At 51.0% G+C, this 15,763-nt stretch overlaps 1 protein-coding gene across 1 annotated transcript in view; it reads right to left on the reverse strand.

Moving 5' to 3' along the window:
- Abat (4-aminobutyrate aminotransferase) overlaps positions 1-15,763 on the reverse strand; it is a 45,585-nt gene continuing 29,822 nt past the window's right edge. Inside the window, exons 6-16 of the mRNA XM_013011638.1 lie at positions 15,134-15,183; positions 9,710-9,790; positions 8,985-9,077; positions 8,595-8,657; positions 6,596-6,659; positions 5,821-5,969; positions 4,331-4,468; positions 3,564-3,731; positions 1,507-1,653; positions 1,298-1,409; positions 1-225 (exon numbers count right to left, since the gene is read on the reverse strand). Of these exons, the coding sequence (XP_012867092.1) occupies positions 104-225; positions 1,298-1,409; positions 1,507-1,653; positions 3,564-3,731; positions 4,331-4,468; positions 5,821-5,969; positions 6,596-6,659; positions 8,595-8,657; positions 8,985-9,077; positions 9,710-9,790; positions 15,134-15,183 (1,187 nt within the window). The 3' untranslated portion in view covers positions 1-103. The remainder of the gene's footprint in view (positions 226-1,297; positions 1,410-1,506; positions 1,654-3,563; positions 3,732-4,330; positions 4,469-5,820; positions 5,970-6,595; positions 6,660-8,594; positions 8,658-8,984; positions 9,078-9,709; positions 9,791-15,133; positions 15,184-15,763) is intronic.

Below are 15,763 nucleotides of genomic sequence, written 5' to 3' on the forward strand. Positions count from 1 at the left end.
TCGCCTCTGATACTTTTTAAGTGAAAACATGAATTAGGCAAACTAATCAATTTGACAACTGTTGAGCTTGGAGCTTCCTCCGAGTGCCGTGGAAATGGCTTCTTTACTTGAAGTCAGCTAGGATGTCGCTAAAGATGTTGAGGAACAGGTGAGCATGGTGATCCCTGAAGACCAGGGTGGGGCGGAAACGGATGGATTTGTCGCCGCAGCCCCCCAACACCACACCTGGAGGGAAAGGCCGGGGCGGGTTAGCCCTGTGGGATCCTCAGACTGCACGGGGGACAGGAATCAGGGGAGTGCTGGCTGCCCTGAGACACCCGCCATCTGGCCAGCCAGCCGTCTTTCCTTCTTCTCTTCTTTCCTTTGCTCCACAATGTAAACTAAGCTGATCTTTGACTCACTTTATATAGCCCAGGCTGGCCTCCAATTCCTGGTTCTCTAGCCTCAGCCTCCCAATTATAGGCATGAGCCAGCCACCATGCCCAGTACCTGTTAACTTTTGAGTACCTGTTCTCCTCCTCCTAAACATGGTTGGGTGATGGAAAAAAAAAATTGCTGGGCACCAGTGGCTCACGTCTGTAATCCTAGCCATTCAGGAGGCTGAGATCTGAGGATCACAGTTTGAAGCCAGTTCTGGGCAGAAAAGTCCCCGTGAGACTCTTATCTCCAATGAACCACTCAAAAACTGGAAGTGGCACTGTGGCTCGAAGTGGTAGCTTGCTAGCGTTGAGCACAAAGAAGCTCAGGGACAACACCCAGGCCCTGAGGTCAAGTCCCACAATTGATTGAAAAAGAAAAAAAAATCCTGAGATAAAGTCTTTGCCTGCCAGAAACTCCTGGGGAGCAGGGAAAAAGAAAATAAGCAAGCCAGTGGATTACAGAAATGCAGGCAACAACAGAAGCGGGTGAGGGCTGGGAAGGTAGCTCAGTGGTAGAGCGCTTGCCTTGCATACATGAAGCCCTGGGTTCAATTCCTCAGCACCACATACACAGAAAAAGCCAGAAGGGGTGCTGTGGCTCAGGCAGTAGAGCACTAGCCTTGAGCAAAAAGCTCAGGGATATTGCCCAGGCTCCGAGTTCAAAGCCCCAGAACTGGCAAAAACGAAAACAAACCCAGAAGAACCCACCAAAGCACGTGGAAGGGGCTTAAACTATGGCTTAAATCTCTCCAAGAGCCTCTCTTGTTTAGAGAAGGAAGTCAGGAGGGCTGTGGTGTAGCTCGGTGGCAGCGTCTGCCCCACACCAGCTACGGCTGGGCACTGCCCAGGCTTCCTGACTCCTCCCCGGACTTCCTTACCTTTGTTTCTGGCCAGTAAAATGAATTTATTCCGTATGGATTCATCTGGAGTGTCAAAGGAGCAGAAGGTGCCTCGTCCTCTTACCCTGCTGATGAACTCGGGGTACCGGGCCTGTAGAGGGGAGACAGAGAGAGAGAAAGATCAAAGAGGCAGTATGGCCAGAAGGGCAGTGCCAGATGCGAGGGGAGGGGTGGGGGCGGCAGAGCACCTGGAGGTCCAGCAGCCCCGCCAGCAGGGCCTTCCCCGCATGCGTCACGTTGTTCAGCAGGTCCTCGCGGTTGATGACGTTGATGACCTCGGCCAGAAGCAGGTTCTTGGACGGGTCCCCCAACCAGGTGTTGAAGATCCGGTAAGGCTGGAAGGAAGCTGGGCATCAGGACGCGTCTCAGCCTCATCCCCAGAGACCAGACGCACCTCCTCTGGTGGAAAGGAGGGAAACGAACCCAAGGAGCGTCTCCCAGGCAGGGTGGGGGCATAACACATAGCACCTCATTGCAGACCCATTTAAGCACCAAAGGCAGGTGCTGTTGTGGGAACACATGGTCCCCGGCCCAGCAGAGCCTGGTTCCTTAGAGGCGGTCACTAAGGAGGATTCGTTCTGAGACGTTTCTGTCACTGTGTGAAATCCTTGCGTGCACTCACACAGACTGACATGCTAAGACATTACCGGGTGCCGGTGGCTCACGCCTGTCATCCTAGCTACTCAGGAGGCTGAGATCTGAGGATCACTGTTCAAAGCCAGACCTAGGCAGGAAGGTCCACGAGACTCTAATCTCCAAAGAACCACCAGAAAACCAGAAGTAGACTGTGATAGTATGCTAGCCTTGAGCATAGAAGCTCAGAGATAGTGTCTAGGCCCTGAGTTCAAGCCCCATAAAAAGCTAAGCCATCACTGGACAATATGGTCTTATGATTGGCTGGAGCCTGCTATATCTACAACCCTGTTTTTTTGTGAGTTTGTGTCAGTCCTGGGGCTTGAACTAATCCGAGGCTTCGGTGCTGTCCCTGTCCCTGAGGTTGTGAATCTGTTGCTGTTTTTGTTTTCTTTTTTTTTTTTTGTGGGTTGTGGGGCTTGAACTCTGGGCTTGGGCGCTTTCCCTGCGCTCTTCAGCTCAAGGTGAGCGCTCTACCACTTGAGCCACAGCGCCACTTCCAGTTTTCTAGTGCTTTACTAGAGATAAGAGTCTCACGGACTCTCCTGCCTGGGCTGACTTTGAACCGAGACTCTCAGATCTCAGCCTCCTGAGTAGCTAGGATGACAGGCGTGAGCCACTGACGCCCAGGTCTCTTTTCTTTTTGTCTTGTTTGTTCATTTATCTGTCTTTGAAAAGTAAGGGGGGAGGGTACAGAAATGGAGGAACAAAGGGTGAACAAATGAAGCAGTGCTCCTCAGTAGACACTATGTGGAAAATGAACTCTACAACTTGTGAGTGGCAACGGGAGGGGAAAACTGGGAGAGAGCGAGGGACGGGGTGACACTGTCCACAAAGAAATGTGCTCATAGCCGGGCGCTGGTGGCTCACGCCTGTAATCCTAGCTACTCAGGAGGCTGAGATCTGAGGATCGTGGTTCAAAGCCAGCCCGGGCAGGAGAGACCGTGAGACTCCTATCTCCAATAAACCACCAGAAAACCAGAAGTGGCGCTGTGGCTCAAGTGGTAAAGCGCTCGCCTTGAGCTGAAGAGCTGAGGGACAGTGCCCAGGCCCAGAGTTCAAGCCCCACGACTGACAAAAAAAAAAAGAAATGTGCTCATTACCAGACTTAGGTGACTGTAGCCTCTCTGTACATCATCTTTATGATAACAATATTTTTTTTAAAGAGCATGTACTTGGCTAGACTGTCACAATGGACGTGGGTACAGAGTAGCAGGGGTTCATATTATGGTTTTGCACACCAGGAGATTGCCCTGGGCTGCGATAAACACAGGGTGATGGTAGCTGGGCCTTAGAAACCTCTGCAGCGGGCTGGGAAGGTGGCTCAGTGGTAGAGCGCTTGCCTTGCATGCATGAGGCCCTGGGTTCGATTCCTCAGCACCACATACACAGAAAAAGCCGGAAGTGGCGCTGTGGCTCAAGTGGTAGAGTGCTAGCCTTGAGCTGAAGAGCTGAGGGACAGCGCCCAGGCCCAGAGTTCAGGCCCCACGACCGACAAAAGATTAATTAAAAAAAAAGAAAAGAAAAGAAAACCTCTGCAGCATCTAAAGGTTCAATACTTCCTTCTTGTGAGGAAGGGGTACTGGAGTGGAGGGGGGCGGCTCTAACTCACTGCGCTGGGCCGGAACTCTTCCTTGTGGAAGAAGCCCCCGGTCATCATCTTCTTGCTGAAGGTTATCACATCTGCCGGGTCATCCAAACCCCAGTGTTCGTGGGCCCAGAACTTTCCAGTGCAGCCCCCTCCAGTCTGGACCTCATCCACCAAGAAAGCACAGCCATGCTGGCCAGAGAGAGGAGCAAGGGAGGAACAATCAACACTTGGAACAGTCCAGCGGTCCCCTGGCCTCCCCAAACAACCAACCACCTAACCCCAGTCCAGCAGGACATGGTTGGTTTTGGTTTTTTATGTCAGTGGTAGAGCTTGGCGGTCTATATCTGCTATCCCAGCATGGGGGAAGTATGATAGCTGAGCATAGCGCTGTGTGCCTGTCACTCCCAAGGATACAAGAGAAACACAAATAGGAGGATCACAGTCCAGGCTGGCCCGGGTGTAAAGCAAGACACGACCTCCAAATTCACCAAACGCAAAGACGGACTGGAAGTGTTGTTCAAATGACAGTACACTTGTCTAGCCAGCTCAAGACCATGAGTTCAACCCTCAGTACTGCCAGCAAAAAGGAAAAAGAAGAGACTGAGGATTCTGCGGGGACCTGCTGGTTTATTTCTGTTCTCTTGTGCTGCTGGGGATGGAACCCAGGATCCCGAGCATGCTGGGCAATTGTTGTAGCACCGAGCACCACCTCCCCAGCCCTCATCCCACACAGACCCCCAAAAAATACTAGAGTCAACTCTCTCCACTCCCCCTTCCAGTCCTCTCACCTTCCTGGCAATGTCCCTCAGCTTCCTGAAGAAGTCATCTGACGCGTGGTTGTCTCCGCCCTCAGACTGGATGGGCTCCACAATGATCCCCGCCACCGTCTTCTTCTTTTTCCGATACTTCACGATCAGATCTTCCACCTGTACCCCAAGGGGACAAATGACAATGGCTTGGCCCAGGCTTCTGAGTAGCACTCAAGGAAGGGACATCGGGGCTTTCCAGAAAGCCCTGGAGATTTGACGGAAGAATGTGTTAGGAGCCCAACGTGTGGCTGGGAATGTGGCCTCCCTGGGACGGGACGTGGCATCCACGGGGGAGATACAAAGATCGAGCCTTCCGAAGCCTCAATCACCAGCAAGGATGTAATGAAAGAGTAGGAATGGTAACTGGAGGCTGTTGCTGTGACTGCTTTGTTCTCGTTGCCTTATGTGGGTGTGAGAGTCTCTGGGGCAGAATGTGAGATGTGGTCTCATTTTACACAGAGCCACCCACTCGTCTGTAGTGAGAGCGATTCCATCGGTGGGTGCAGAAGGAGACTGGGAGGGCATGCATGCCCCATCAGACTGACCTGAGCAAATTGTCCAGGGTGATCAGAAACCCCTGCTTGAGGTGATGGTGTATTTATTTATTTCTCAAGATTTATTGAACAGCGTTCACCCAGGAGCATTAATGTTGCGGAACTTATACCGGTCATCTGACATATAGTTAGTCCTGAATGAGCCAACTATACATGCAGTATTTCAAAAACTTTGTGGGAGGGGCTGGGACGGTAGCTCAGTGGTAGAGTGCTTGCCTAGCATGCATGAAACCCTGGGTTTTATTCCTCAGTACCACATACACAGAAAAAGCTGGAAGTGGTGCTGTGGCTCAAGTGGTAGAGTGCTAGCCTTGAGCAAAAGAAGCTCAGGGACAGTGCCTAGGCCCCGAGTTCAAGCCCCACAACTGGCAAAAAAAAAAAAAAAATCTTTGTGGGGAAAAAAGTACCTCATTGGTAGTGTTTAAATATTACTCACGTGTTGACACATGTTGACACAATATATTAGGTTCAATAAAATGCTTTTAAAATTAATCTCACCTTTTTATTTATTTTTTGTTGTTGTTGATTGGGGAGCTTGAACTCAGGGCCTGGGCGCTATCCCTGAGCTCTTTTTGCTCAAGGCTAACACTCTGCCACTTTGAACCACAGCACCACTTCCAGATTTCTGTGGATAGTTGGGGATAAGAGTCTCACAGACTTTCTTGCCCAGGCTGGCTTTGAACCTTGATCCTCAGATTTCAGCTTCCTGGGTAGCTAGGATGACAGGCATGAGCCACTGGTATCCAGCTTCCTTTTTATTTATTTATTTTTAAACATGATGACTAGAAATGCTATCCTGGGGACTGGAGGTGTGGTTCAGGTGGTTGAACACCTGCCTAGTGAGTGCCAGGCTCTGAGTTCAAGGAGGGGGGCAGGGGTGGGGGAGAGGCGGGGAGGAAATGGAGGCTGGGTTACCTCCTCCAGACAGCGGGCCTCTTCCTGTTCGTTGTCCTTGACAAAGTCCTCCAGAGGGTACTTCAGCCTCGGGAAGGGGGCAATGGGCCAGTCGAAGGAGGGGATGTCGATCTTGTGAATGGCTTTGGAGTGTGTGGTCGCTAAGCAACCTGAGTCCAGCAAAATAGAAAAGATGCATGTTTGGTGCGGGGCAGTGGAAGAGGGCTGGATGAAGGTGGCTCAGGCCTGTCATCCTAGCTACTCTGGAGGCTGAGATCTGAGGATCGCAATTCCAAGCCAACTCAGGAAAGTCTCTGAGACTCTCATCTCCAGTTACCCAGTAAAAAGCAGGAGGTGGAGCTGTGGCTCAAGTGGTAGCATGCTAACCTTGAGCAAAACAGTTCAAGCCTCATGACTATAACCCTTCGTCCTCAAAAAGGAGGAGATGACGGTGTGGACGTGAAATCCCCCCGGAGTCCTATGGCCTGCAAATCCTCACCTGTGTTACACACCGAAGCAGAATTGTGTGTGTGTGTGTGTGTGTTTGCTTGCTTTATGACTTATCACAGAAGGCAAAGAGCCTCTGAAGATGGGAAATAATATCACATCCTGGCTCTGTCCTTGAGTGACCTTGGAAAGTGACCCTCCAGGCCCCTCAGCTGGGAGCGTGTGGGAAAATGAGTGAGCCAATGCACAGAAACCACGGATGGCAGAGCCACGGCGGCCATCACGACGGACTGCTGCAGTTATTATGACTCCGAAGGCCCCTGTGGGGACCACGCGGGTCCCTCCTTACCCATGGTCCTCCCGTGGAACGCGCCCATGAAGGAGAGCATGCTGTAGTCGGGGCAGCCGGGGGCCTAGAACCAAGAAACATGGCCATCAGTCACAGCTGTGCGATGGGCTTAGCCCTGGGCAGCACTGCGCTGCCTGGTTAACTGGAGGAGACAGGAATCCATTGAGAAGACGGGGGCCACACACCTGGGACCTCTGAGATGTGTATTGCTCACGTATGAATTGACATCTACTGAGCCAGGATGTGGAGAACCACACCTTCCCCTCCCACACTGCAGCTACCCATTTCCAGGTACTCCCTGCCTTGCTCCCAACAAACCTTTAAAAGCTCACTCAGAAAAAAAAAACAGCAGAGGCATCAAGACTCCTCCCACCAAGGCCCTTTCAACCAATGCCCTTCCTACCAAGACTCCTCCCACCAAGGCCCCTCCAACCAGAGTCCTTCTCACCCACAGATGCCCCTCCTACCAAGGCCCCTCCCACCAAGGCCCCTCCAGATGCCCCTCCTACCAAGGCCCCTCCCACCAAGGCCCCTCCAACCAAGTCCTTCTCACCCACAGATGCCCCTCCTACCAAGGCCCCTCCCACCAAGGCCCCTCCAACCAGAGTCCTTCTCACCCACAGATGCCCCTCCTACCAAGGCCCCTCCCACCAAGGCCCCTCCAACCAGAGTCCTTATCACCCACAGATGCCCCTCCTACCAAGGCCCCTCCCACCAAGGCCCCTCCAACCAGAGTCCTTCTCACCCACAGATGCCCCTCCTACCAAGACTCCTCCCACCAAGGCCCCTCCAACCAGAGTCCTTCTCACCCACAGATGCACCTTCTACCAAGACTCCTCCCACCAAGGCCCCTCCAACCAGAGTCCTTCTCACCCACAGATGCCCCTCCTACCAAGGCCCCTCCCACCAAGGCCCCTCCAACCAGAGTCCTTCTCACCCACAGATGCCCTGCCCATCAAGGCCCCTCCCTCCTAGGCTCTGTAGTACATCCCCTGAAGACCAAGAACTCTAAGACCTCCTCCCAGCAAATTCTGAAATATTCTAGTCATGTTTGTTGTTGTTGTTGTTCGTTTCCCAATTACACATGCAGATCACTAAGCATATTTGGACACAACTAGTAAAACTGTGAAATAAAACTGAAAATGTTTGGCTGGGAAGGTGGCTCAGTGGTAGAGCGCTTGCCTTGCATGCATGAGGCCCTGGGTTCAATTCCTCAGCACCACATAAGCAGAAAAAGCCGGAAGTGGTGCTGTGATGCAAGTGGTAGAGCGCTCGCCTTGAGCTGAAGGACTGAGGGACAGCCAGCACCCCAAATCTGAAAATGTTGATAGAATAAGATATTCACCAAAGCCGGGCACTGGTGGCTCACAGCTGTAATCCTAGTTACTGAGGAAGCTGAGATCTGAGGACCGTGGTTCAAAGCCAGCCTGGGCAAGGATAGTCCGTGAAATTCTCATCTCCAATAAACCACTAGAAAACTGGAAGTGGCACTGTGGTTCAAGCGGTAGAGTAATAGCCTTGAGCTGAAGAGCTGAGGGACAGTGCCCAAGCCCAAAGTTCAAGCCCCATGACTGACAAAAAAAAAATAATAAAAAAATAAAAAAAAGATATCCACCAAACTAGAGGAAACACTCATGGAGATAGAACAAAGCCCATTTAAAAAAATAAGTGGGCATGTGGGGGAGTGGGGATGGAGAAGGCTGAGGCAAGAAGATAATGGTGTATTTTTGTTAGAATTGAACTCAAGGCCTTGCACCCACCAGGCATGCATTTTACCACTTGAACCATGCCTCCAGTCCCAAGTCTTCATGTTTTGGGGACCTCCTCCTAAGGAATACAGGGTCCATCGACCAGCATCATTCAACCTGAATTAGCTGGAGAAAGTTAGTGGAGGTATGGCTTGAGAGGTGGAGCCTCAGCATGTACCTGCATGTACACACACACACACACACACACACCTTCTCAGCCTGCAGAGGCCACGAGGCCTAGCTGTACCTACCTGGTTAATCATGCAGCTGTCTAGTTCCTCTTTGGAGAAGCCCCTCTGACCTCTTTCCTTGTTCTGCCCAAACAGAAGAGAACACATTCTGAGATGCTTTCAAGAGCAGCTGCCAGGGACCACCTCCACGGTGTGTGGTGCTTGCAGAGGAAGAAACAGATACCCCCACGCACATTCCGATGCATTACTCTCCTATGAGCAATGACGGATTCACTGATACCAGGAAACCCAGCATCCTTACGCTGAGTAGATTTGCGCAGCGCTGGCCTTTTGTGCTACATCACGCTGAGATGTGGGGAAATCTCCATCCAGGGCCTTGCTAGCTTTTAACCCTGACGATTGAGGTGTGTGGTTGGATGAGAGTGTGCGTGCTCGTGGCCCAGATCTTACCCTGTACCACATGAAGATGGTCTTGAATGCATTTTCGTTGGAGCAGGAGCCGCAGGCCATGGTCATGAGCTGAGACATCCCTTTGGGGGCCACCTGTGGAAGGAGGCCAAGGGAGGTAGAGAGGAAGAGAGAAACGTGGGGGAAGGGAGCTGGGATGGGCTGAAAGCTGACACACTACCAGCACAAAAAAAGAATTTCTCCATTTTTGATGTGATTTATTCCATGCTATTATATAAAAACATGGCCCTAGACAGGTGCCGGTGGCTCACACCCGTCACCCTAGCTACTTAGGAGGCTGAGATCTGAAGATCACAGTTCGAAGCCAGCCCAGGCAGAAAAGTACCCATGAGACTCTTATCTCCAATGAACCACTCAACAACCGGAAGTGGTGCTGTGGCTCAAAGTGGTGGAGCACTAGCCTTGAGCAAAAGAGCTCAGAGTTCAAGTCCCATAACTGACAAAAAACAAACAAGCAAGCAAACAAACCATGGCCTTGTATTTCAGGAAAGTCCATGCATTCATAAGATTTCATTCCAGAATCTGTTTAGTTGGGGGGGGGTGGTCTGTAAAAGTGCTAGGTCAGAAGCCAGAACTATTCATATGAAGTTAGTTTACTTGAGCACAGGAAACTAGATTTCAGCAGCCATGCCCTACCGACTCTTCCTGGTTATGAATCACAAACTCTTCCCAGCAGAGAGTCTGCAAGAGTCCTTCCCTGAACTTACCGAGAGCAAGGAGTCCCGGAGCTTGTCCACGAAGTTCTCTGGAGGCAAGATGCCCAGGGCAGGTCTGTTGATAAACGTGCTCTGCAAAAGGTCAGCAGAGAAATGATGACTCTCAAACAGGCCCCAGTCCCTGCCTACCTCCTGCCTGCCCGTAGGGGAGGGGCTCAAATAAGTCTTGAACGGCATCGGGGCTGAAGGTGTTCCAGAAATATCCAGAGTGAGAGCTCCTTGAGCTTTTTAGGGATATTCATTGGGATTCTTTCAGTCTTAAAGAAAGCATCAGTATGTTGGTTGTGATATTGCTCCATAATTTGATAATGTGCTACTACCGAGTGAACTGAAGTGGCAGGTGCAAGTATTGTGTGTGTGTGTGTGTGTGCACCAATGCTATGACTTGAACTCAGGGCCTTTTGTGCTCACTAGGATTTTTCTGCTCTACCACTTGAGCCATAACTCCATTTCATGGTTAATTGGAGATTAGTCTCATGGAATTTTCTGCCTGGGATGACTTTGAACCCAATCCTTGGACTTCAGACTCTTGAGTAGCTAGGATTACCGACATGAGCTACTCGTGCCCAGCTACACATTATTATTTATAACCAAAAGGAAAAACACTATTGGTGCTCAAACTTCAGTGAATTAAATAAAGGGCCCTAACTCGAGGTAATATAACACAGCTATACAATCACAAGGGGGCAGGGCTTAGCTGACAGTGTTTCTAAGTTAACCAATCAGGAAGGTCTGTGCTCCTCAGTCCATTTTTTTAATGTCATTCATTCAGTGCCATTATATAAAAAATATGGCCTTGGGCTGGGAAGGTAGCTCAGTGGTAGAGCGCTTGCCTTGCATGCATGAGGCCCTGGGTTCTATTCCTCAGCACCACATAAGCAGAAAAAGCCAGAAGTCGTGCTGTGGCTCAAGTGGTAGAGCAGCTAGCCTTGAGCTGAAGAGCTGAGGGACAGTGCCCAGGCCCAGAGTTCAGGCCCTATGACCAACATAAAACAAACAACACCAACAACCACCACCACCACCCATGGCCTTGTATTTCAAGACAGTAAAGTTCACTCACTCCCAAGATTTCATTCCAAAGTCTGTTTAGGAGGCCTGTAAAAGTGCTAGGTCAGGAGTCAAAACTATTAAGGTTAAATTAGTTACTTAAAAATCAGTGAGTTCCAACTACTTTATCCTGGACAGGAGAAGAACATGGCCATGCTCTCCACATCCCACAGCAGGAGGGGGAGGGGCTTACACATCTCTCTCTTTTTTCCCACTTTGGTCGGTCATGGGACTTGAACTTAGGGCCTGGCCACTGTCTTTGAGTTCTTTTCTGCTCAAGGCTAGCTCTCTAGCACTTTGAGCCACAGCTTCACTGCTGGTTTTGTAGTGGTTAGTGGGAGATGAGAAAGTCCAAGAGACTCTTATCTCCCACTAACCACTAGACTTTTTTTTCCCAGGCTGGCTTCGAACCGTGATCCTCAGATCTTAGCCTCCCCAAGTAGCTAGGATGACAGAGGTGAGCTGCCAGCGCTTGGCACATCCCGCTTTTGGATTTTTCTGTTAAGAATAGGTATTGCACCGTGGTGACGCAGGAGACTTAGTGGCAAAATTGTCTGCAGCCAGTGAACTCAAAAGGAGTTGGCTTCGTACGAGACAGAGCCGGGAAAGAAAGCAGAGAGGAAAGCTGAGGTTCTACAGAAGTGGCTTGGGTGGTAAAAGGCATCCGAATATGGTTCACAGCTATAATCCCAGCTACTTGGGAGGCAGAGTAGGAGGATCACAGGTCTGACTGCAGCCTGGGCAGAGGGAGACCCTCATCTCAACAACAACATATAAACGGTGGCTGTAGCGCAAGTGGTGGAAGAGTTCTATCCCCAGTCCCGAGGGGAAAAAAACACTGGTGAGTTTAGGACTTGGTCTGGACCACTAGAAATTGGTGCTGAATTCACATCGCCATGGCTTTCTGCTTTTGAAATCATCCATGTAGAGGAGGAAGCGGCCCCTCCTTTTTGTGAACGCTCAGGGAATTTAAGGACCAGTTACTAGAGGTCAAGGAGCAAAACAGCGGCTCACACCCAAGCTTGCTGGCTTCAGACCCCCCGTACAAACCCAAAGATATTTTGACCTGCCCTTGGTGTCTCTGAAAGAGCAGTTCTTTCCAGCTCTGACTTGTTAAGGGAGCTCTTAAGAAATCTAATGCTGGGTGCCTGTGGCTCACGCCTGTAATCCTTGCTACTCAGGAGGATTGCTGTTCAAAGCCAGCCCAGGCACGAAAATCTGTGAGACTCTGATTTCCAATGAACCATCTGAAAACTGGAAGTGGCGCTGCGGCTCAAGTGGTAGAGCGCTCGCCTTGAGCTGAAGAGCTGAGTGATACTGCCCAGACCCAGAGTTCAAGCCCCACAACCGCCAAAAAAAAAAAAGGAAAAAAGAAAGAAATCTGGTGCCTCAGAAGAAAGGGGGGCACCAAGCTGCTATTATGGGTTGCGGGGAAGAAGTTCCCAGAGGGGCACAGGCTGGCTGGCAAGCATGGCTGCTTATCTGGGACCGGGAAAGATGTGGGGGAGGTATTCTCGCTCAACAGAGTGTGGCATTAAGAACAGAAGAAATCTGGGACACGGAGTGGCAGAACCAAATGAGGACAGGTTCTCCGTTGGCTCAGCATTCTGTGTGTGTGTGTGTGTGTCTGAAATGGGGTCTGGCTATGTCTTGCAGGCTGATCTTGAACTTGCTCCCTTCCTTCTTGCCTCCCCCTCCCAAGTGCTGGGATTACAGGCGTGTAGCACCACTCCCCAGGTTAACTCTCACAATGCCTCTCAGTCTTGGAGAACAGAGCTGTGGGGGTGGGGAGACTTGGACATCGCAGACTGGCGTCCATCATCCGTGGCCAGATCCCTTGAGGGACACTCGGTTTGGGGGTCTAAGGCCATGTGACCATGCATGCATGAGAAGGCTCAGTGCTGTAACTGCACAGCTCGGGGGATAGTGAGACCCCAGAACTGGAACCCAAGCCCAGCCTGGCAACACATGCCTGTGATTCTACGTGAAAAAGGAATATGATTTCAGTCAGGTGCAGGGAGCTCTCGCCTGTCATCCTAGCTACTCAGGAGGCTGAGATCTGAGGATTGCAGTTCGAAGCCAGCCTGGATAGGAAAGTCCACGAGTCTCTTATCTCCAATAAACTACTGAGAAAAAGCCAGAAGTGGTGCTGTGGCTTAAGTGGTAGGGTGCTAGCCTTGAGCAAAAGAAGTTCAGGGACAGCGTCTAGGCCCTGTGTTCAAGCCCACACAAAAAAACACTGGCTATAAGTGAAGCAACTAAGCAGGCCCTGAATTCAAGTTCCACTGTTGGTGCATGCATGTGCACACACACACACACACACACAAAGTGGAATTGTAGTAGCACTCTGAAGATGGACCTGAGCAGGGTTTCCATGCACATAGGGGAGAGTAGTCCCTGCTAGAAATCCAAGTGGGAGAGGAGACGGTTGGGGGCCAGCCTGTCACCTGCATGACAAGTGGGCCAGGGTGCTGTGTGGGAAATCCGGACCCCTGAGTTCCCGTGTTCCGCGCAGTAAGGGCAGGGGGCGGGGTCTGAGCTTGCCGCGCAGGCAGCTGACACTGCGAATGTGTCTGACACGATTGCTGACAGTTCTTCCGGCACCAACTGCCGGAGCAGCTGGGATCTGTGGGACGTTTCACAACAAAGCCAGCTTTGAATGTAAACACATCCTCTCAACCTCTGGACACAAAGAACCTCCCCAGATGCCTTCCAAAGACACACGTTTCCTCGGTCCCCAAGCCCTCCCGGGCAGGACTCCCCCACTTATACACAAAGCCAGAAGATGGCTCTGTCAGAGACTCCTCTTTTCTGTCAAGCATTTGAAGAGCCAGGCTCCGATGGCTCACACCTGCGACTCAGCAGGCTGAGATCTGAAGATCCTGGTTTGAGGCCAGCTGGGCAGGAAAATCCACAGAGACTCTTATCTCTAATTAACCACCAGAAGGCTGGAAGTGGACCTGGGGCTTACGTGGTAGAGGGCCAGCTTTGAGTGAGAAGCTGAAGGACAGTGTCCAGGCCCTAAGTTCAAGACTCAATACTAGCACACACACACACACACACACACACACACACACAAAATCCTCAACCCCCCACCCCCAGGAAATCCTAGCCCCCAGGTAGGAAGGGGACTTTGGGAGGTGGTTAGGCCAGGGGGTGGAGACCTCATGAAGGTGTTCTTGTAAGAGAGACCCGAGGAAAGTCATGGTCGACACACCTGCCATCCTAGTGACGTAAGATAGGCAGGACTAGGAGGCTCGAGATGAGGGCTGAACCTCGCATAAAGCTCGAAAAATAATCCATGCATAAAGGATTTGGTAGTGTGGTTCAAGTGGTAGAGCACCTGTCCAAAAAGCACAAAGCCCTCAGTTCAAAACTCTCAAACTTCCAAAAAGAAAAAGGGAGAAATTCTCATGATGAACAATGATCTGGCTCCAAAGTCATTACTAACCAAGGTAGCGAAAATCCGCACTGAGCCGGGCTCCGGGGGCTCACACCTGTCATCCTAGCTACTCAGGAGGCTGAGATCTGAGGGTTGTGCTTCGAAGCCAGCCCAGGCTGAAAAGTCTGTGAGACTCTTATCTCCAATGAACAACTCAGAAAAAGCCAGAAGTGGAACTGTGGCACAAGTGGTAGAATGCTAGCCTTGAACAAAAGCAGCTCAGGGACAGTGACCAGGCCCTGAGTTCCAGCCCCAGGAGGCACAACAATAAAAATATAAATAAAATAAACAAATAAATAGACAAAACAAAATCCATACTGACTTGGGTTTTTCATTCCCTGAGAACCGGTCTTAACTCACCCTGGCTTACACCCGATTGTCCCCTGACCTCTGGTCTCAGCTCAAAGGTCGCTTTATTTGTAAAGTCCTTCCTCACATTCCCAAACAGCTCAGCTTCTGTGGGCTCTTTCCGAATACCCGTATTGGCTGTGTGATGTCAGGCATATACTTAACTTCTCTGTGCCTCAGTTCCCCCATCTATAAAATTTGATCACCATGTCACCTGTGTTACAGATGCTGCTGTGTCACAGCGGGAAAGAGTCCAGCACAGGTTTGGTATCTGCCACAGTCTCCATCATTATCATCATCCCCTTCTGCACACACAGCGCTGAGCCTTGTGCTTCTAAAGTGGTTGTTGCAATTGTCTACTGATGTGTGTGGCTACCTGGCTGCCTCCCGGGACAGGATGGTGGTGGTGTTTTTGCTCACTAAGGCATTCCACGGGCAGCACCCAGAGTGGGGATTCCAGAAATGTTGAAGCAACAATGAATACATGAATGAATGAATGAGTGAATGACTATTCCTAAAGGCTGCCCAGGGTCTGTGTGGGCCTGGATGACCTGTGCTCTGGGGTCAAGGAGACATACCGCATTGTGAGGCTGCTGAACGAGTTTCATGAGGGCCGGATGATTGTAACCTGGGGAGAGAAAGAGATGGTGAGGATCCCAGGGCCCCTCCCACTTCCCTTCCAGTCCAGTCCATCCTGGCAGACGATGACACAGCAGACTGGAGGCTAAGACATCAGCAAGCGGCCCCCAAGGACAGAGCTCAGCACTGGACATCATCATCATCATCATCATCATCGTCAGGACTCGAGTTTCCAAAACATACAGTATTCATTCAGTGAAAGCATCTCACTTTTCTGTGTCTACACCCATCCTTGATGCCAGCGGGGGGGGGGGCGCCAGCTCCCCCCCCACCCCTGCTTTGTGCAGAGTCCCCTGGTCTATGAAAAGACTGCCCCACAAATCTCAGAATGCTCTGCGGTGTGGTGCTGGAGTAGTTTAGAAAACTGCCCCGGTTGCTAGGTGGGTGGGTGGGGGGAAGAGGCGGGGTTGGGGTGGTGGGGGGGCTCACTCCTGGAATCCTAGCTACTCAGGAGGCTGAGATCTGGGGATTGTGGTTCAAAGCCAACCTGGGAAGACAAATCTGAATGACTCCTATCTCCAATCAACTGGCAAAACATTGGAAGTGAAGGTATGGCTCAAGTGGTAGAG

The sequence above is a fragment of the Dipodomys ordii genome, unplaced genomic scaffold (assembly GCF_000151885.1).
Source record: "Dipodomys ordii isolate 6190 unplaced genomic scaffold, Dord_2.0 Scaffold14, whole genome shotgun sequence".
In the NCBI taxonomy this organism is placed as follows: Eukaryota; Metazoa; Chordata; class Mammalia; order Rodentia; family Heteromyidae; genus Dipodomys; species Dipodomys ordii.